The sequence below is a fragment of the Hippopotamus amphibius genome, chromosome 4 (assembly GCF_030028045.1).
Source record: "Hippopotamus amphibius kiboko isolate mHipAmp2 chromosome 4, mHipAmp2.hap2, whole genome shotgun sequence".
Taxonomy (NCBI): domain Eukaryota; kingdom Metazoa; phylum Chordata; class Mammalia; order Artiodactyla; family Hippopotamidae; genus Hippopotamus; species Hippopotamus amphibius.
The window spans coordinates 56,918,524-56,940,576 of record NC_080189.1 but is presented as its reverse complement, the minus strand read 5'-3'; the positions used below and the strand labels follow the sequence as shown (position 1 = coordinate 56,940,576).

The window sequence follows — 22,053 nt, the reverse complement described above, 5'->3', positions numbered from 1 at the left end:
CTTTTACCAAACAGATAATAGTACCTCTATTTATACAAAAGAATTATTTGACCTACTCAAATCTTATTTTAATTTTCTCCTTGCCCATGCTAAAGGGGAAAAAAAATTACTTAAGGTAAATCTGAAATAGAAGAATCTTTCCCAGTAGTACATTTCTGAAGCAAAGATTTTAGAATGGAAGGAAGAAAAAGGAAAGCAACAGAAATAAAAGTAGGAAGCCAGGCTAAACAGAGAAAGAGCAAAAGCAGGGGCAACGAGGTTGCCCAGAAAGGCTACCTGAAGAGAGTCTTGGTTCTCAGAGCGACTGGCAGGGGTATAGTCGCGCAGGGAAGAGCTGTGCAGCGCGCTCATAGATGCAGAACTTACCACGGAGGCACCAGGCCTGCGGCCACCGCCACCTTCTGGGATATCTGTTTCAAGGCAAGTGGTGCCAGAGATAATTTAGTCATATATGATCTCATACATCTTTTTATTTAAATTGATGCTTTCTCTTTGAGTGCCGGTGAAAACCTGTGTTCACAAGTTCAGTTAATCTTTCAGAGATTTCTCATCCATATCTGTCTCATCATAAGTGACAATATGTCTAATACTAATACTTCAAATCATGATCATTCTTTACATTTTTGCTTGCATTATAAATGGCTCTATTCATAAATGCAAGTGCTACCAAGTGCTCTTTTTTTCACCTTAAGCAATAAGAAAGGTGTTTTAGTTTTCAGAGTTCTCAAAATTAAAGAATTTGCAAATTCCAATAGCCCGAAGAACCAATCTTTAGGCCCATAGATCCTGAATTATTAAATGTGAGCTGCTGACACCACAGTTTGAAGATTTTCGATTAACAATTTAATATTTAAAGCTGATAATTAACATGATTTATCTTTAATACCAGAAATTAAAAAGAAATGTTAATAGGAGAACTGAGGTTAGGAGAAAAATACTTCATGAACACAGTAACAGTAATCAACAGCTACAATTTATTGAGTGCTCACTAGGCGCTATTAGTATTTAAGTTTTACACGTATTACCTCATTTAATGCTCACAATAAGCCCACAAAGTGATACTACTATTATTGCTTGTTTAGGATGAGGAGACCAAAGCTTGGAGAGGTTAAGTGACTTGACTGAAGTTTCATGCTGATATGCAGCAGAGCTGGGGTCATGAACTCAGGTCTGTCTGACTCTACAGCTCATGTTCTTATTAAACACCCTGGTTTTCTGTATCCTGTGACATTAGAAGCATCTGCATGTTGACTGTATATCTAAATTACAAACTCTTTCACAAACATTTAGATTAGCTACTTTTAAGAATAAATGCAAGATATCAAGCCATCTTTCTCATTGTAAATTAACAAACTGGAATTGTGGATGCTGCGTTACTCTCTTGGGAGTTTGGTTAATGTAAATACCTTGCAAAAGGACTATACACTATAAGAATCTTTGAAAAACAAATTAGGTTTCTGATCTTGGATAGCTGAGGACCAGACATTAGAACCTGGTGATTTCATCAAGGTAATTACGAGCTGCAAGATCTTATGACAATCAACCAACTGGACTTCCCTAAGAAGCAATCCTATAATTCAATGTGTGACCTTTAGCATGAAATAATTACAAGGCAGGTGTGTCTTGGAGACCCTGCCATAAGGTGTTTCCACAATATGAACAATGGGGATGGCATTTTAGCTATGTTCTAGCCTATCTTTCGTAGTCTGGAGTTGTAGATAAGTTGAGGACCAGAGAAAGTCAGTCAGTTATGTAAGATTGCAGTTGATATCAGCTCAAACTTGAAATTATAATTGGTATCTCCTAGTCCAGCATATGAAACTATTCTCCATAGCCTTCATGAAATAATATCATAGCTGTAAACTGTACACATCCATGACTATATCTTTGTTTTCTGTTTTAAAAGGTATTTATTGACTAACTAGTATGTTCAAAGCACTCTGCTAAGTCAAGATTTCTTCAAATCTGCTCTATATGTTTTATAATGTTTAATGAGTAAATGTTTAACATTGGGAGTAGGGTAGAGGAAACTATGGCTATTTACTAAGAAGCTAATACCTGCCAGGCACTGTTCTAGATACACTACATCTTGCTTTCATTTATTATATGATTAAATGCTTTTCAATAATGATGATTTGGATAAAAAAAAAGCATAAATGCAAGAGAACTGAGAGATTAAAACAAACCCAACTCGAGAACTCACCTAAAGTGCTTTCACTTGGCTCATCAGGGTCTGGAGGGTTACTAAGCAGACTGTGCACGTCTCCTCGACGGCGCTGTTGTCTGTGCCTCCTCCGATACTGAAATTCAGCATATTCCTGCATAAACCAAAGGTTATAAAATACAGGAGAGCATGCAAATTTTTAAATGCAAATAAAACAAACGATACACTTTTTTTCTAGGAAAAAAATGTGTGATTTTATATACATATTATAAAATCACTTGGCTTTAGAAAAAGAAACTTCAGGTTTTGCCATGCCAAGGAAACAGAAAAGGTAAGATGGAAAAAGAAAAATTTTAAATAGCCATTATAATTGGCTGGATAAATTAGGAATACTTGCAAGCTCCAAGGCTAGATGATAACTGAGCCTTATTTCATATGCCTGGGTCTTGCCATCTAATATTATAACTAATGCCAGAATGATTTTACTAATATAAGTTAGCACCTCTTTGGAGGTCTGGTTTTTAAAAAATGACTGATTTATGCACGAAAAAAAAAAAAAGAAAAAATAAATAAAAGCACACACAGTTAAGTACTTGTTAGATTGCTGGATTCTGTATTCTTTGGGATTACTATATACCATACTCACATCAAAGAAGAAAATGAGGTTACCTTTAAAATAAGATGTTACTTGGCTTCCCACCTATATTAGTTAATACGTGGGGTTATCTACAACCCAAGCAGGGGGGAAGCATTTTCTATTTAGCATAGGGGAAGAATACAGATTTGGGCAGATGCCCCTGAGTCTATTTTACATTTGTGATAATAGTTTTAAGTAGGTTTGCTATCACCAGAAGCAGAACCTGGGACTACATGCTATTACGTGGGTACAAATGTACTTTTCCCTATTTTAGCGACAGAAGAGACTAGAAGACAGGCCAGTGTGCATGACACCAGCATAAAAAAGGCTAATTTTTAGACTCATTATAGAATCTTTTCACTGATAAACACTAAAATACTTGGGTTTATGATTATCTGGTTACTCTAGAATATTCAATATGCCTATATTGTGAAAGTAACTGGAATAAATGAAAACAAGTTTTATAACCCCAGTAAAACTTTCACATCACAGGACTCTGGTTAAATTTACCCAAACTCCTTCATTTGTGTAAGCAGCTGGACTCAAATGAAAGAATGGAAGGCATTCTACCAGGTTAGAAACAAATAAATGTAAGATGCTGTACGTGCCCAGAGAGACTATTCAGGATTTTCAAAATTTACTGCAGAGCTGGGGTATCATTTCCTCTTTTCCTGGAGGCCTATGATCCAAAAGTGGATGACTGTTAATGTGTCATCATGGTTCACTGGACCACTGAGGACTACCATGTTTTTCAGAAAAAGATGGCAAGAAAACGTTATTTCAGTTCAAGATTTATCTTTAGGGAGAATTTGTTTCCTTTGTAAACTTGGTGATGGTACAGAGTTATTCTGAATTAAATAAACTATTTCTGACCATAGAACAAACATATTTCCAATTGAAAAAAACTAAATGGTTGAAAAAAATTGTAAAAGAAACTTGTTATATTTATAATTATTCTGATAAAAAAACTCAAATGGCATACTCTCACCAAGTAACAGGCTTTAAAAAAACTGTTTTCATAAAATTAAACTTATCTGAAACTTCCATGGATTCCTAAGATCTTCAAGTAAGCATATGAAAAGGCTTTAGGCAGGTTACTCCAAATGGTTTGAGAGTGTTAAGGCTACAGAGAAGGGTTAGAAGTTCTAGGATTTTTAGGGTAAAAAGCTACCAGGAGTTTTTTTTTTTTTGTAAATAATAATAAACACCAATTTTGTCAGTGACTTAAACAGATGCTTTAATCCTTCCAGAACTTCCATGGGGTAGATATCACCATCCACATTTTAAAGATGAGAAATTAAGGAAGACACAGCCTAAGTAGATCTTAAGTTACAGGGCTAGACCTCAAATTCTGCTGTCCCTTAGACTTCTTGATCATGTTCTTTCCTCTGGGCTCCGTTGACTTTAAAGTGGCACCAAAAAATTCTGATGCTTGTCAATGACTCCTTCAATTTAGTTTAAAAAGAATAAGATGTAATTAACTTTAATGAAAAATATAAATTCAATCTAAAAGTCTACTGAAGTTTGGCAACATTTTTTTTTTCAGAACCTATATGAAGGCAAAGAGCTAATTTTTATACATCTAATTTTGGCAGATACTTGATAGTCGCACACATGCAGAATTTCAAAGTTTCATACTGTGTGGTAATTCTTTAGAACTGCAATAAGGTTTACATAAAAGTTTGGTGTTCACTGTACTGAAGACTTTAAAGAATAGAAAACTGAAAGTAAATTACATTATTCTTATAAAATTTATTAACTCATAAAAATAAATTTAAGAATAAAGTTATTTATAATTTCACAATTTTCAATCCCCTAGAGAATAAGAACTCAATAATTTTTTTAATAAATATTCACATGTGAGGTTAAAAGCCTTCCTGTTTTTTTTACAAAATGAAACAGTGTCAGTCATATTAGCAGGCCCTCAATATCCAAGGACAAATATTTTGAAATTCCTAAAGTTACTATCAGAGCCAGAAGCCGCAAGATGATGCTTACATGATTGTGAATACACTGGTGAAGGTTTTATTTTTGCTAAACTGTGTTTCTACCTTGAAATACTGAAATCTTTGTACTCTTTTTATTTGATAACAGAAGCTTGTTTATTCCTCCTTTTAGGTAGAAATTTTCCATACTATCCCCAAAGCTGAAATTATATTATTACACAGAAATATTAAAGCATAGGATCAGGTAAAGAAAAGGTTCATAATTTGTTTTATAATGAAATTCCATTAATATATTAAACTTTTTAAAAAAATTTAAGTGAATTTAAAATTTCTGTATCAGAGCTCTAAGCACAAATTCTTCCTCAAGTCAATATTTTTTTGGATATATCTACCAATACAAAAGGCCACAAGGTGATTGCAAGTATCCTCAGCAGCTGAAAAGAGAAAGTATCCGATTTAAATAAACCACAGTCATTTATGGATAATAATCAATTCCACTGTCTTTCAGTTGCAGATAACATATGGGCTATAAATGATAAACAAAGGTTTCATAGTTTGTCCTGCCCCCTTCCAAGAATTAAGCTAAAAGGTTATCACAATATAAGTGTCAAATGGTATACTGTTGTATAAAGAACAAGAAAGTAGAGAGAACTGCTAAAACTATTTTAAATCAGACCCGGTGACAGTGGCAATTTAAATCTCAGAAAATAGCAAATGTGATTAAGATTTTCACTTTATTTCTACTTGTGGCAATTGCTATTTGCAGTATTTGTATTTTAGATCTTCTGTATTTTAAAATGGTATATCAATAACAACGAAAACAAGAGTGTGAAAATCTTAAAGAGAAGCAGAGAGTAACTAATCAAAGCATTCTTTCTGCATAAACATTAATGTCAAGTTTCCACCTTAGTAACTGAGTGTAAATCAATTCTAACAGGTGTTGCAATAACTTTAAAAAAAATAGACTGTCTATTTAGGTTTTTAATAAATTCAGACTGAAACAATATTACAACTAGAAATTCATTTCTAATAAGCAAAATTCATATTTCTGTTAATTAAAAGATATTTTCCAAAATGTATGCTATGAATTGGCCTTCTGACTATTCAGTAATTAAAAATGATAAGAGGGTGTATGCATTTAATAATGTGATGATAATTCAATACCATAAATAGGTAAATTAGGCTCTGCTGAGGCATTATTATTGTAAAAGAAAGAAAAAAGATTGCTTACAATCTCAGTAGGATATTTAGAATAGATGAGGGTGCAAATGCAAGCAGGATTGCACTAAGGAAAATTATAACTAACCAAACCAAACCAAACCAAACCAAACCAAACCAAACCAAACCAAACCAAACCAAACCAAACGAAACCCCCACAAAACAATTACCTCAGGTGATGCAAATCCTAAATATTCCCAATCCCATGTTCCACCAGCAAAGCTACAAAGAAATTAGACATACCATTTGCTTTATTATCAGTGCTACAAAGTACAAACAATCAAACACTTGCCCTTTGAACATTACTTTTAATTCTTCTGCTTGGAAATTGCTTAACCAAAGATCAACTACTGAATATAATTAAAATGATTCTTTTACTATTTCTTTCAAATTCTTCATTGCTTTATGTTTGTATAAAATTGTGGAAAAATTAAAAATCACCATGCTATACCAGAGTATCTTCTTTTGATTGCTTCTATTTTTGTTTTAAAGTGTTTATGTAAAAATAAGGATCCAAGGAATTTCTAATGCTTATAATTAACATGAATAAGAAAATATGCTTCAATTTATAATGGCAGAAGTAGTATAAGTGTCTGAAATAAAACAACCAAAACTCAACTGCTCGTTAATGGATGAATATGGATCACTTAAAAAACTATACTAATACCAGATTTCTAATATCTTCCCAACTTCTTAACAAAAAATACAAATATGACCTTAAAAATTTGGTGAGGCTTCCAAATTCTACATCATGTTTATGACCATCAAAATGATGCCTTAGAATACTTGTTGAATTATGAGTTCACTGAAGTGTGAAACTTACCTAGCTTAATTTAGTCTGAGAAACTGCACAATGACAAACAAAAAATAACAAGAAAAAAAGAAACAGTACTGGGGGAAAAAATCACCAAAAACAAGTTAACATACTTTTATCAGCAATCCATATTTTAGGTATAAGTAACTTTCAGGAATATAAACCCTAGTTGGATAAAAAATAAACCTGCTGGCATCTGTGGCTGGTGCTAGTATGAGTTCCACGGTATATCCTTTTTACCTGCGTCTTGGAGCTTCTGGTGAATCTGCAGGAGCAACTCCCCGAGCTACAGATGCCAGGAACTCTTGCCTCTTCTGCTGTACAAGGCATGCCGCCTTGATGATCTTGTGGCGGGGTGTGCGAAGGTAAGGCCTATTGACTTTTTGGGCAAGGTCCTCAGTGACCATTTCTAGGTCCGTCTATGTTATGATGAGATTAAAAAAAAAAGATTATAGGTTGTGTTGATTAATCAATAGCAAATCCAGTGTCTGTCTGGTTAAATCTAACTCTTTTAAAATCAGAAATTAATCCAAATTTTGTAATAACTTCCAATTTAACATATGTTTCTACTTTGCACATTTTAGGAAAATAGAATTCATTCAATAGGCATTTACAGCAATGTAGTTGGTATGGATTACAAAGAAATAGTGAGTGTAGCAGCTGTATAAAAAAATTTGTAACTCGTATGTGTGAAAAAGAACTAATAAGTTTCAAGGCATTGTACATGCACCTGCATGAACACATGGTACAGACTATATGTAAATGAAGAAGGACTGTGAGGCAAGGTAAAAGCTTTGTGATTTGGGGTTAGGTCTGGAAGGCCTCATGAAGAAAATGAGTATTAAGCATTGAAAGAAATGAAAGATATAAATTAGTAGAGGGGAGTTTAAAGGAACGACATAAAAACAGTAGCAATAGGGGAAAGTTTGGTGACTTCAAAAAGAAAAGAGAAATGTACAATGAACTTGGTCAGCTGCAATGATGTCAGGTGGCTTACATGTTTTATTTTTTAAAGTACTCTAAGTTTTTCAGCTGTACTATTAAAATGAACTGACAAATAGTAACTTTCCCTTCTAGTGTGTAATGTGGTTTGTTTCATTTTTGAAGATAAAATTCCTAATTACATAATCAGAATTAGGCCAGATTTCAACCTCAACAAGTTTAAAATAAAGAAATAAACGTGACAGGAAATATATGCATAGCTCAGAACTCATTCAAATCTGCACAGTGACATATTCAAACACGAAGTAAAAATTTCAGATTACTGGTAATTTTTCCTTTATTTAAAACCATTCTAAAAATGGAAACAAAATTGTTTATTAATTACACTCAAGTAAGATAAAACTTAGTTATAAAGTGGCTGAAAAAGGAGAAAATCTGTTTTTCATAGTAACTGCATTTAAATTTAATTAAAAAAGGTATCTTACTTGCATGAGTTCAAAAATTTCTTTCTTTGTGCTTTTAGGTTCTAAGAAAAATCCATATGGATAAGAACACTTGAGAATTCGTCGAGTTTTTAAGAGCACGTGAACTGCATCTTCAATGAAAGTGGTATCTGGACAGCCTCCTTCAGCTATAAAGTAAACCAGGCACAGCAAAAAAATTTTTTTTGCAAATACACTACTATAAAATTAAACAACTAAGTTTTCTTAAAAGAAAGACAAAAGAAAAAAAGAACAAGGATCCCTAAGAAGAAACTATTTAAAGTAGCTGTATGATATATTTATTTGAACTAGACTAAAAACCTACACAAGGCACTTCCTAGGTGGCGCAGTGGTTAAGAATCTGCCTGCCAATGCAGGAGGACATGGGTTGGATCCCTACTCCAGGAAGATCCCACGTGCCGTGGAGCAACTAAGCCCGTGTGCCACAACAATTGAGCCCATGTGCTGCAACTACTGAAGCCTGCGCACCTAGAGCCCGCGCTCCACAACAAGAGAAGCCACCAAAATGAGGAGTCTGTGCACCACAATGAAGAGTAACCCCCATTTGCCACAACTAGAGAAAGCCCATGTGCAGCAACGAAGACCCAATGCAGCCAATAAATAAACAAATACATAAATAAATATTAAATTATTCAAAAAAAAATCCCAAAAACAAATACAAAAACTACACAAAACACTCATATGTTTTGCATTTAGGTGACTTGTATGCATTTATAAATGGAGCACATCCTGCAGTAGCCCAGGAGTATTGAAGGCAGTCATGAAGGAATGCATACATTGATTCTACATTCTGTTCTCACCCTGTTAGTAAACAAATCTAGCTTTAGGTCAACTCAAAGGTTCCATGCTTTACTAAGTTTTCTGGGTTGTCCCTAGCAGAATTTTGCTTATTAAGAATTAGAACAAATGCCTTCCTAAGTTGCTAGCTTAAAAAAAAGTCTAATTATAAATTATGCCTCTGCAAAAACAACACTGTAAGGTAAAAGTCACAACATTCTGGGGAACAACTGGGTAACTAATGCTAGTAAATTAACACTTCAGGGAGAGAAAGAGAAAGCGAGGAAGAGTGGTTTTATTTCTTCCTTTCCAAATCTTCTATCTTTTAATTCTTTTTTATGTCTTACTATGCTGTCTAGAATCTCCAGAAGGTTAAACAGAAGCAGTAATTTACATGTACAAATATTTATTTTATATTTACTATGTTTGGGGCACTGTTCTAAGTATTAGGGATACGTCAGTGACAGAATAGACTGTAGAACTGGTGATGATTTTTTTCTTTCAATTTTTACTGTGGACAATAATACTTCAAGAGTTTGGTATTGGCTTGATATAGGTATGTCATTACTATGGTCTAAGAACTAGTAATTAACAAGGAGATTGGGACTTTCCTTGTGGCGCAGTGGCTGAGAATACGCCTGTCAATGCAGGAGACACGTGTTTAATTCCTGGTCTGGGAAGACCCCATATGTTGTGGAGCAACTAAGCCTGTGCGCCACACTACTGAGCCTATGCTCTAGAGCCCACAAGCCACAACTATTGAGCCCACTGCCACAACCACTGAAGCCTGCCTAGAGCCCGTGCTTCGCAACAAGAGAAGCCATAGCAATGAGAAGCCTGCGCACCACAAGGAAGAGTGGGCCCCACTCACAGCTCACAGCAACTAGAGAAACTAAAGAAAGCCCATGCACAGTAATGAAGACGCATTGTAGTCAAAAAAGCCAAAACCAAAACCAAGACAAGGAGACTAAGTTGCTATTGATGCTTTTTGTCCCACTCTAAGTTCCTTAACTTATGGTTATTGTTTTAATCAGGAAGTTATCCTGATGAAAAGGGTGTTAGTACTCATTACTTTCATAAAATGGAGCAAACTCAAGGATAATCAATTGCATTTTAGGCTTAAAGCCTTATTTTAAAAATGTGACTTTTTAAAACAAACATGCAAGAACCTGTTCTCTGTGCAGTCACTGTGAGATATTATATTCTAATTATGTAACTAGTATTCAATCCATTTTTAGAAATGTTCTTTGTGAACTTCCATTTTAGGAACCATAAGTAAGCCCTATCTCATGATTTTGCTTTTTGACTCCAATGTCCATTATTTACCAGTGAGATGATTTCTTCCAAAACTGTATCTGACTTCTATTCCATTAAGCACTATGCTAAATTTTCTCAAGAATCTTTGGGAATTCAGTCACACGACAATTGGATGGCTTGTGAATCTTGCTTCTCTGACTAGGTCAGGGATGCCTTTTTAGGCCCATTCACTTTTCCCAACATTATAGAGCATCAGTAATGGCACAGAGTAAGCAAAACCATGATGTGTGTTTACCTGCCAGCAACAGAGGTTGCATTAAGAGGAGCAGGTGAAGTAAGAGGAGCAGGTGAGGTAAGCCAGGTGGAAAATCTAATCAAAGGTCTGAAATGTTAAACTACACTCTGGGCTTCAGAGGACTCCAAACTACCAAATGAGCTAATGGAGATAATGTATTCCTTTAAGGGCCTTAACCTCCTACCAATGAAGTGACTTAAGCATGACAGCTATTTTATATTAATTATCATACATATCACTTATAACTTACTTTCTTTGAGAGCTCTACTCAATTGCTCCATCTTTTCTTTGGCTGTTTTTAGAAGGCGTTGTTCTAACTAAAGCAATAGAAATAAATAAATATATCATTTTCTTTATTCACAACAGTATAGTTCAGCACATTTGAAATGATTTTGGACATACCTGATAGCTATGTTCATGATTTTTAAATCTTGTGTAATAGTGCATAAATCTGTCAAGTTCCTGAAATCGTTTGTGTTTTTTCTCAGCCTAAGAAACAAAAGTCCACAAATGACTTTTATAAATAAAAGTACTAGCTATTAAAATTGGGTTTTCTAGATCACTTAAAAATTTTATTAGTAAGAGACAGTAATGCATACAGATTTATTGATTATTTTGTTGAGAAAATAATAATCAGTACATTTTAAATGCTTCCCAGAACAAAGTCTTGCATTTGTATTCTCTGTGACAAACCACTGAATCTGTAATTCCCGGAGTGTACAGTAAATATGCCTCTCAAACCCTATGTTCATCAGATCTTCAGTGTTTTATTATGCTGTTTATTTGTTTATTGGTATGGGCTGAAATGTGTCCCCCATCAAATTCATATATTGAAGGTCTAACCCCCAGTGTGACTATATTTGGAGATGGGGCCTGTGAAGTGATAAAGGTTGAACAAGGTCATTAGGGTGGAGATCTAATCCAACTGAGCTGGTACCTGTATAAGAAGAGAAACAGACACCGGAGCTTGCTCTCTTTCCTACCTGTGAGGACACAGCAAAAAGATAGCTGTCTATAAACCAGGAAAAGCATCAAAACCAGAAACTAAATTGGCAGAAATCTTGATCTTGGGCTTCCTAGTCTCAAGTACTGTGAAAAATAAATTTTTGTTGTTTAAACCACTTGGTCTATGGTATTTTGTTATGGCAGCCAAGCAGACTAAGATACTGATTATATGCAATAATGTAATACTATATTACTGATATAATGTTAAAATTGTTTTAAAGTCATTTTAGAGACTTGCTGGGATATATGTCTTTTCTAATCTTCACCAATATAAAAAAAGGAAAATTAAAAAAAAAAAGCTCAAAAAAACCAAAGTTTATAGAGTTACTTTGTTTAAATTAAAAGCTACTCTAAAGTGTACTGAATTTAAATGCCTCATTACAATAAAGATAGAAAAAGAATAAATACAAAATACTGCCACTGTTATTAAGTAGCTTAGCCAGAGATCTTGGCTTCAACAGTTCTCTTTACCTCCACAGTCATTTCCTTGGATTGTTCCTCCACGTGCTGAATGACTTCATAGCGAGTACATCTGTAATAACCTCCTGTGGAAGAACTATGTTTTTTCCATTCTTCTAGGCAAATCCAGCAAAAGTCATACTTGCACTTTAAAAGAAAACATATATGTAAATCTCTCTCCATGTTAGTATGCAAATTAATTTCTAATTTCTTGTCAACCAATTTGTAGAGATTAAACAATTCTGCCTGTGTGACCAGGAACAAATCTTCTCAAAGACACACCCTCTTTTTTCAGGTTTTCTCTGGAGACCTTATCTGCACTATGGAAAGATGTGAGGGTAGTTTAAAATTATTGCTTATAAGGATAAATTAAAATCATAATATTATTAAGCAGTCTCAAGAAATCTTTAAAAATATCAACAGGATATTCTTTCCAAATAATAAAAACAGATCCTGACAAATGTTTCATTTTTCAGGTGCATACTAATCTTACTTTGGTCTATAAAACTCCAGCAGTGTATTTGAAAACTTCCTTGACTTTGATAAATTGGTTTTGAAACTGGGAATAAGTTTAAAAGGCCTCTAATCAGAACAGCTAACATAAAACCTACTTCTCATTAAAAAAGTCCTCTTTCTTAATTACCATAATTTGCAGACAATGCCCAAAACATGAGCATTCCAGTATGAAAATATATCCTTTTTTCTGGTAAATGCTCATGGATTTTGAGTCAGAAAGACCTTTCCAATTTAAATCTATGTTTTCTCCTGGTACTTTTAGAGTTTATTTGATCTAAAAAATATTTAAATCTTTGATCTGTTCAAATTTATCTGGATAGTCAGTATGAATTAATCTTTATTTTTTTCCACATAGCTGCCCAGTTGTCTCAACACCATTTATTGAACAGTCCATGTATCTCTACTGGTTGGAGATGCCTCTTTCACCATATACTGAATTCCCATTTATGTGCCTATTTTCTGGGCTTTCTTTCTATTCTATTTCATTGATCTGTAGATTCATGTACCAGCACCAAACTGTTTTAATTATTGAGCCTTCATAGTGGGCTACTATTTGACAAAGCTAGTTCCTCCTCACTGTTCTTTTTCAGAGTTTTCTGTCTCTTCTTACTGTTTTTCCATATGAACTTTTAATTGGCTTCTCTAGATGAGAAACAAAACCTGTTGGTATTTTTGTTGGAATCTTTCTATCCAAGAACTTTGTTACCTTTCTATTTGTTTGCCATCTTTTGTGTCCTACAGATAGGGGTCTTAACATTTTCTTCATGTAAGTCTTATACATTTCTTAAGTTTCTTTCTAGATAAATGAGGTCTTCTCTTTTAGTATGTACTCTAACTGGATGTTGTTGGCACACATGAAGGCTATTTATTACTCTCTGCATGTTACTTTTGTACTCTGCTAGTTACTTGAATTTTTATTGTTTGCAGTAGTTTTTCAGTTGATTCTTGTGGGTTTTCTAGGTATACAATCATGCTGTCTGTAAAAAATGACAATTTTATCACCTCATTTCTAATTTTTACATTCTCGATTTCTTTTCATTGTCAAATTATGTTGACTGGTATCTCCAGTCCAATATTAACAATATTTGTGATGGAGAGCATCTTTATGTTGTTCTCAACTTTAGTAAGAATACCTCTAGTTTCCCCACAAAATATCATGCTTTTATTTTCTGCTGTACAACAAAGTGAAAGAGCCACATGTATACATATATCCCCATATCCCCTCCCCCTTGAGCATCCCTCCCAACCTCCCTATCCCACCCCTTTAAGTCTTCACAAAGCATCAAGCTGGTCTCCCTGAGCTCTGTATTAGCTTCCCACTAGCCATCTATTTTACATTTGGTAGTGTTTATGTGTTGATGCTACTCTCTCACTATGTCCCGGCTTCCCCTCCCCGCTGGTGTCCTCAAGTCCATTCTCTGTGTCTGCATCTCTATTCCTACCCTGCGCCACTAGGCTCATCAGTACCATTTTTCTAGATTGCGTAAATATGTGTTCATGCTAACTTTTAGACCAAAATAGATTTTTATCATGCTATTGCAATAAAAGGAAGATCCTATATATTCCTATTTCTTTGTGTGTCTTATAAAGAATGGTTGTAGAGTTTTTGTCAAATGCCCTTTTAGTATCTATAGAAAATTTACTTTTTTTCTTCTTGTATCTACTAATAAGAGGAGGTATAGTAATAGCTTTTTAAATATCAAACCATTCCTGTATTCCTAGAATAAACTCATGTGATTAATCACTCTTTTTTAAAAATTAAAAACATGTTTTTCATTGAAATATAATTGATGGTCAACTACTCTTCTAATGCACTCTGCTGGATTACATTTGCTAACATCTGTGAGTGTTTTCCCCTCCAATATCTTGATGCAGATGCAGAGAATGGACTGGAGGACACGAGGTTGGGGGAGGTGGGGGAGTGAAGGGGAAACTGGGATGAAGTGAGAGAGTAGCACAGACATATATACACTACCAACTGTAAAGTAGACAGCCAGTGGGATGTTGCTGTATAACAAAGGGAGTTCAACTCGAGGATGGAAGATGCCTTAGAGGGCCGGGACGGGGAGGGTGGGGGGCGGGGCGTCGAGGGAGGGAGGGAATATGGGGATATGTGTGTAAATACAGCTGATTGACTTTGGTGTACCTCAAAAACTGGTACAAGAGTGTAAAGCAATTATATTCCAAAAAAACAAAAAAAAAAAAACAAAAAAAACTCATGCATTACATAAATAAGACTGATCTACAGTTTTAACTTTTATAATCTTCTCAAGTGCTGGTATCAAGGTTCTACTAAGTTTATAATAATAATTTGGAAGTTTCCAGTTTTTCCCTTTTTTCTTTTTGTCCTGGAAACAATTTGAATCACACTGGAATTACCTATTCTTTAAAGCTTTGATAAAATTCTATTGTGAAACTGTTAGGGCCTATTGCTTTTATTTGTTTATTTATTTATTTGGGGGGTGGTCTATCGGTTTTAAAAGAGAGAACACTGAAAAACTCTTTCTTCTATGGAGGGAGTTTGGATATTTTTTCTAGAGATAGTTTCAATAAATTATATTTTCTTAGAAAATCAATCCATTTCAAATCCAACTGCAAAAGTTGAACAAAGTTATCTCATTATTTTAGTTTGCTGTGTTTACTGATTAGTTCCTTTATTTCTTATGTTGTGTATTTGAACTCCCTCACCCTCACTTTTTTCTTATTGCAATCTTTGTGGTTTATCTTATTTTTTCCCCTCAGAAAACCACTTTTTGGATTTATTTAGTAGTTGTATTGTTTTTCAGTTTCTGACTCACTGATTTCTGCTTAAAAAAAATTCTTCCTCCTGGTTTTCAAGTGTTTTTCTCATTTTTTGAGTCAAAGCCTTAATTCATTCTTTATTTTGTATTATTTTAAGTGAATAAAGGTTATGCACACTGTTGAATTGCTTTAAACACAGCTCTCAGGTTTTGAAAAAATAGTTGTTTTCATTATCCTAGTTTTATAGAATTCTTTAATTTCCTTTTTTTTTTTTACTCACGAGTTGAGAGATTTAAAATTTCCAAATGAAAAGACTTTTTGTAACTTCACTATTCATTTCTATTTTATTCCATTATGATCAAAGAATGCTGATTATACCACTTTCTATTTATTGGATTATTACTTGGATTTTCTTTGATGATCAATGGTCAATTTTTTGGTGAATGTTCCATGGGCACTTGAAAAGATGGTATTAGTCCATCTTTTCAGTATACGTCTAAATAGATAGCGATCAGATACACCTTAGTTATTATGTCAAGTCTTAACTTCACTAATTTTTTCTCTACCTGGTATGCCACGAACAGAGAGGTGAATTAAAGTCTCTGTCCTCATTTAGCCTTTCACAAACATGTACTTACACAATAAACTGTGCACTTGTTTTAAGGCTCTGACAGTATGCAAGTTCTTTCGTTGTCTGCTAAAAGCAAATCTTGTGCCTGATTTGATGCAAGCACCCTTCAGTATAGCTATATCCATCTCTCAAAATTAGTGGCAAAACTTTCCAGAAAACAGCCAAATTTTACATTCTATGATAAGAAAAAGCATACAGAACTTTAATAATTTTTTATTTTTTAGTTGTAGCATACAGTTTTCCACAGAGCCAGATCAATAAAATTACTGTATGTGATTTAAAATGTGTAAAAATGCAAAATGTAAATAGTTTCCTGAAAACTATCTAAAGGCAAATGAACAGAATAAAGAGGGTTTTTAAAATAAATTAATTTATTTTTATAGAGCCAAATCTGTCATTCTTTTAAAATGTTTAACAATTTGATTCTAGAATGTAAAAACTATTTACTGAGTAATAATCAACACTGAAGCATTAATAAAGGTGTATTAATGATTTAGTCATAGTGTTAGAACATGGATTCAATTACATATGACCTGTTGTCCCACCTCCACATTTAAAAAAAAAATCTAAAAATATAAACACTCTCACTTTTTAGATATCTCCTTTTATGTCATAAGAATTACTCGTCAATTTCCTTTGTTCAATGCAAATATATCACATGGTTAAATAAGACTACATTTACATAGTATGTAAGTAAATGTTTCTTTTACATGCAACAGAAGCTTAAGCAAAATTTGTTTAAAATAAATGACCTTATATCATTAGCCTGATTAATTCATGAAAATATTCATTTACTCAATATATATTTATCAACTACTTACTGCTGGTAGGTGCTATGACTGAAATAAAGGTAATGCTGATCCTGCCTTTTTCTTAGTCAACTGCTGATTTTTATGGTCAACCTGTATTTTGTTTTACACATCTATGTAGTCTATACCAGACTGTCCAAGAAAAAACTAATACAGATGTTGGCGACAGGACTGCATATAAACAAAATAATTTTGGCCTGATCAGCTGAACTAATAAGCACTTCCAAACATTTTACTCAGAACATTACTAAGTTTTTCTTCTTAGGAAATCATTACTGTCCCACAAAGACAATTCATTCATGTTAATTTATTATAACAAAATCATCTGGTAACTGTCATTATTTTTGAAGTCATAATAATAATGATCATTAGTGTCAAGGTAAAAAAAAAAATCAAGAAGTTGATTTTAATAACTTCTCAAATTAAGGAGAAGATACTGATGTATTTTACTGAAATCTTAACTATGTGGGTTTCTTTCACATCCTAAATTAGAAAAATTATATTGTTCTTCTCTTAATAATTTTAAATAATTGTTTTTATATACCTGGGATTCCCAAGGTAAAGGAAAAAAACTGAGATACCACAGTTAAACAAAAATGTTCATAAATGTAGGCATGGATTAATAAAATATTATTAACTTAATTTCAGAATATTTGTTTTAAATATGGTAGTTTCTATCTATGCAACTAAGTCAGGAGGGTAGCCTTCTAACAGTAATTATTTATAATAATTTTCAGCCAAATGACATTTTCGTTTTCAATACAGTAATGAGTTACTTATTCAATTGATGATGTCATTAGCAAACCTAAAGTCTCCCCAAGTGCTTTGGGTACCCTTCTTATACAGACACCAGGATTTAAATCTGGACTTAGGGGGTTTGCTTGGGGCCTAACTTTGGACCTATGTGCTCCAAAATAAGCTTTGCAAGAGATGTATGTAAGGTGGCACTTGATCATTTAACATTATTTATTTATATACACACAAAACTCTCTCAGGATCCTCACTGAGGGAGTGGCTGACTGGGAGGGAAAGACTCAGGCATTTCTGATCTGGCTAAGTACCACTGAATTCTTACCTTTATTTTTAACATTCACCATGATTGTAAAATTTAGTAATATAAATCAACATTTACATTATTTAACAGAATGTAGAATACAATCTCCTGGAATCCATCTGAAAGCCAGTAAGATTTTTACGGTTATAGCATTTCTTCTTTGGATTCACAATCAAATGAACGTTCTAACTACAAAGCATGTATTGTACAATCCTCTTTAACTTACCTTAGCACACTGCATGTGATTGCATCCTTCATTCTTCTGTATCGGAGACTTACAGTTAGCACAAGGCTTGGAGTTAGTTAACAACCAGAGACAATTGGCAGCATCCTCATAAGCTTCACTAACTCCCACAACTTAGGGATACAAAAGTAAATGATTTAGTGTACAATTCCAGATGGAAAAAACACTCAAAGTTTTCTTTGCAGGTTGTCTTTCAATTTTAAATATATACTTATTTTCCTATTAGGATCTATGGCAAAGTTTTTACCCATGATTATTTAAGACAAAAAAAAATGAATTCAATGACATGTCTAAAAGTAAATTCATCATTTCCCCCAAATTTGCTCCCTTCTCTATCCCCTGTCCTGGTAAACGACATGATCATCTACCCAAAATTAATCCAGGAAGAGCATGATCTTGGACACCTTTCTCTTTCCCTCATCTACTGTGTCCCATTGATCCTATCTCTTCTTCTTTCATATCCATCTACTCTCCATTCCCACTTCTTATTGCTTTAACTAGGATCCTCCACACCTTTTGCCTAGACAATTAAAACACAGAAACCAACCTATCTCCCTAGATCCTTCTCCCCTTACCCCCAAAACCCACACTACATTGCCTCTGTAGAGTGATCTTTTAAAAATACAAATCTTTCAATCTTTTAGTTGCTCCCCACTGACTATAAGATAAAATCAAATTACTTTAGCAAAGAATACAAAGCTCTTCATGATTTGGTCACTGACTATGGTAAGGTCCTCGCACCCTCTATCCTCACACCAACCTTACACTCTTCATCATCTTAAACTCTACTTTAATTTGAGATCTGCAATCTTAAAGAATGCCAGGGTATTTAAAGACTCTAAATTTTACACTTTATATTCTATAAATCTCCACCACCACCCATGGAGAGATTTAGGGGCTGGAGAGAGTGGTAGACACATAATTTAAAAATTATTTTTTCCTGCAAGAACGTCAGTAATCAAGTTTGTTTTCTAACTTCAAGTATATATGGAAACTCTACCTTTTCTTTACTGAAAGAGATGTCTGAATATCACTTTGCAATCCTTGAGAATGGTCCATTCAATTAAGGCCCTCGTTATATGCAGATATTCTAGGAAGGGCTGGGTAAGAGGTTAGCTCTACTGTTGAAAGCAGGGGAGAAATCAGAAGTTTTGAAGTTTAAAAGAAAAAGTTACTCAACCCCCAGATTTAAATCCCCGGAGAGGGAAAGAGACAAAGGTCTGGGCTGTCTGCCCCTTGGGAAGTGGTTCTGCATATGAACTAGAAGAGCTGAGCACCAGCACCAACCCTTTGATGGAGCCTAGCAGTGTAGGAGTGGCCGGGGTCTGGCGGGGGTGGGGGGTGTTTTTGGGTGTGTGTCTTGCCATAAGAAACCCTGGGTGCCTACCTACTTAAGTCTGTGTCAACAACAGAACAGCAGCTACTGCTGGACTGTAAAGCACTGGTTTTCAATTCCATATAGCAGAGAGAAACAACAACAGCAACAAACTGCTCAGACTCCACTACATTTCTAACGCCACTTGGTAGAAGATGGTTTGATTAGGGTGTTGATGAACAGAATTCTTAGATAATTTGGTGGAGAACAGGAGTTTCAGAAAGAATGTACTGTACTTAGTGGCTACTAAGGTCAGCTGTGGAGGTAATGTTGTTTACAAAGGATATTGCTATAAAAACCTAATCACTAAGTACAGTGTCTCATTTTTGTTTAAAAGTAGTGGCCTTTCTCCTCCCTTTAGCATCAACATTATTTTTAGCTCAGAGGCTCCAACATATTCTTATGACCTTTATTGTCCATTGTTACAATAAATAAAGCACAAAGCCATTAAAACAAAGCTGCTGTGTGGCCTGCAACATTAACAGTTGTTTTCTCCTACCCTTGGAGAGAATGCTAACTTCTGACTGCATTCTAGAGGATTACATGAAGTAAATCGTGTTGAGAAAATAACCAACTATTACTACAACAAAAACTTGTAGTGGAAAAAATGCCTTTACTACCAGTGCTCTGAACATGCTCAGAGCATGAAATATACATCTGCCCTTTGTACCTACTTTTCTCAATACCTGCAATACCCAAATTCCCTTCAGTCTACCTGGTGAGTTTTCTTTACCCTTACTGACTTCCAAACTCTCCTCTTCACTTCAGTTGCATGTCTAATATAGCTTGATTTTCTTTCCTCAGTAATCTAGTGTGCTTTTAGGTCTCTTTGAAAGAAAAATTAACTTCATTTAATCAAGTATTACATTATAGAAATCTAAGATTTATTAGAATCAACATGTGCTCAAGTGAAAACGAAGTTGCTTTTAAAGACTGAATTCTTAAAAGACTGAATTTCATTCAATAACCATTATTGAGTATGTACTATGAAAAAATTGGTCTTTAATTTTTATAAATTATTATTTCACAGAAAATATAATCATACCTGCTTCTCGCTCTGATTAGCTACAATAGCGGCAGTTTTAGTAATGAAAAACAGTATTTCAATTTTTATATGGAATTAATTCTTTCAATTGAGCTCAGTATATTTTCTAATATTTTTCTCATCAATTAGATTTTGTCACTCCTTTTTAAGTCTCATAATTCAAAGACTTTGGAAAACTAGGGATAAGGGAGAAAATGATCTCATGAATCTACAAGTTCAATTAAAAATTCTTATGCCAAAGATATGTGACCATGACCCAAATTAATATGTAAACTCAATATAGCATTAAATCATACTTTTCTTTTTTGGAGTATTATTTTTGTATATTTAACAATGATGTTCTACTTAAGTATTATAGTGGCCTATTATTGTTTGCTTTAAGCTTTACCCTAAATTCCATAAACTTATAAGTGGCCATTAATAGTCTACTGGTCACCACCAACTTTCACTGTGGTAGATACACATCAGTACAGTGAGACAACTTTTCTCAGCAACAGGGAATTTTCTCTGCAGTCTTTACTTTGGCTCCCTCTGCAGTAGATCACCTTCAGGTGTCCTGGGGTCTCTTTCCTCCTATCCAATTTTCTAAAGTTCCTCCATTTTTCTGAATTAAAATCCCATTTGGGGCTCTTTGAGGGTTATCTTCAGTTTTCAATCTGAGGTCTCCCTATCTCTGGCCACCATAGGCAAACATGTTTACAGTGTGTACTCCATTTTCTAGTTCTTCTATTTCTCTTCTCTCCTAATAGGATCACTATTTTATGCAAGGATATTCTGTCACAGTCCCACCAAAAATCTGTACTGACTAGTCAGGTCATTCTCTCCCTCTCCTTCCCTAATAAGATTTATTTGTGACTATAGATGATTGATCTAATTTTACACTGGCAAGGGATAACTAAAAATAGTCACCCATTTCAAAATACTTGTTTTATATCTCAAATCAGATACTTCTGGCCATTTTCTACTCAAGAATTAAATACAATACTGTACTAATTACTTCTTGTGGTGCATTAACTCTTCTAGGCAACTGCTAAGTACACTAGACTATTAACTTAATAAAATAAAATGATATCTTCTTACTTCTCCTGTAAATACCTTTCCTCTCTCATCTGTATTGCCTGTCTTGTTCAAGCCCTTATATCCTCTCACCTGGACATTTTGAAGTTGCCTCAGAAATAGCATTCTTACCTAGTATCTCAGTAGTCCCTAATTCATCATCCACACTTCCACCTGAATGATTTTTCTAAGCAAACATCTTCAGTTCTCACTTTCCTACTCAAAACTCCTTTTTTGTGTCTTGGGATAAAGTCAAATCTCCGAGCATTACATATAACCCCCATCCCTACATGTGCAGTCTCCTGTCTCATTGCACCTTTGTACTAGTTGAACTGAAGTATTTGCAGTCCTTGAATATGCTGTGCTATTTCACAGCCCCACTTTACACTGATCCTAGAATGCCCTTCCTATTCTGGTCTGTGTGAAGAACATCTATCAGCTTTCAAGACATGGCTTATGTATCAATTATTTTACAAAGCTTTCCCTACCTCTCTTCTAGGTGATCTCCTAACTAATCTCCTCCTTTGTCCCTCCCTCCCTCACAATGTACCACAGGTATACCAT

General features: G+C 34.3%; 1 protein-coding gene across 5 annotated transcripts in view; it reads right to left on the bottom strand.

The window, feature by feature from the left end:
- The window catches only part of ANKIB1 (ankyrin repeat and IBR domain containing 1), a 139,787-nt gene that overhangs the window by 3,251 nt on the left and 114,483 nt on the right, over nucleotides 1-22,053 (bottom strand). The window contains exons 11-20 of one of the 5 annotated variants that reach the window (XM_057732936.1): nucleotides 17,996-18,126; nucleotides 12,030-12,164; nucleotides 10,956-11,042; nucleotides 10,804-10,870; nucleotides 8,207-8,352; nucleotides 7,020-7,198; nucleotides 6,136-6,187; nucleotides 5,140-5,181; nucleotides 2,204-2,318; nucleotides 277-410 (exon numbers count right to left, since the gene is read on the bottom strand). In XM_057732936.1, the coding sequence (XP_057588919.1) occupies nucleotides 277-410; nucleotides 2,204-2,318; nucleotides 5,140-5,181; nucleotides 6,136-6,187; nucleotides 7,020-7,198; nucleotides 8,207-8,352; nucleotides 10,804-10,870; nucleotides 10,956-11,042; nucleotides 12,030-12,164; nucleotides 17,996-18,126 (1,088 nt within the window). The remainder of the gene's footprint in view (nucleotides 1-276; nucleotides 411-2,203; nucleotides 2,319-5,139; nucleotides 5,182-6,135; nucleotides 6,188-7,019; nucleotides 7,199-8,206; nucleotides 8,353-10,803; nucleotides 10,871-10,955; nucleotides 11,043-12,029; nucleotides 12,165-17,995; nucleotides 18,127-22,053) is intronic. The other 4 variants (XM_057732940.1, XM_057732937.1, XM_057732938.1 and 1 more) reach the window with 4 other exon arrangements.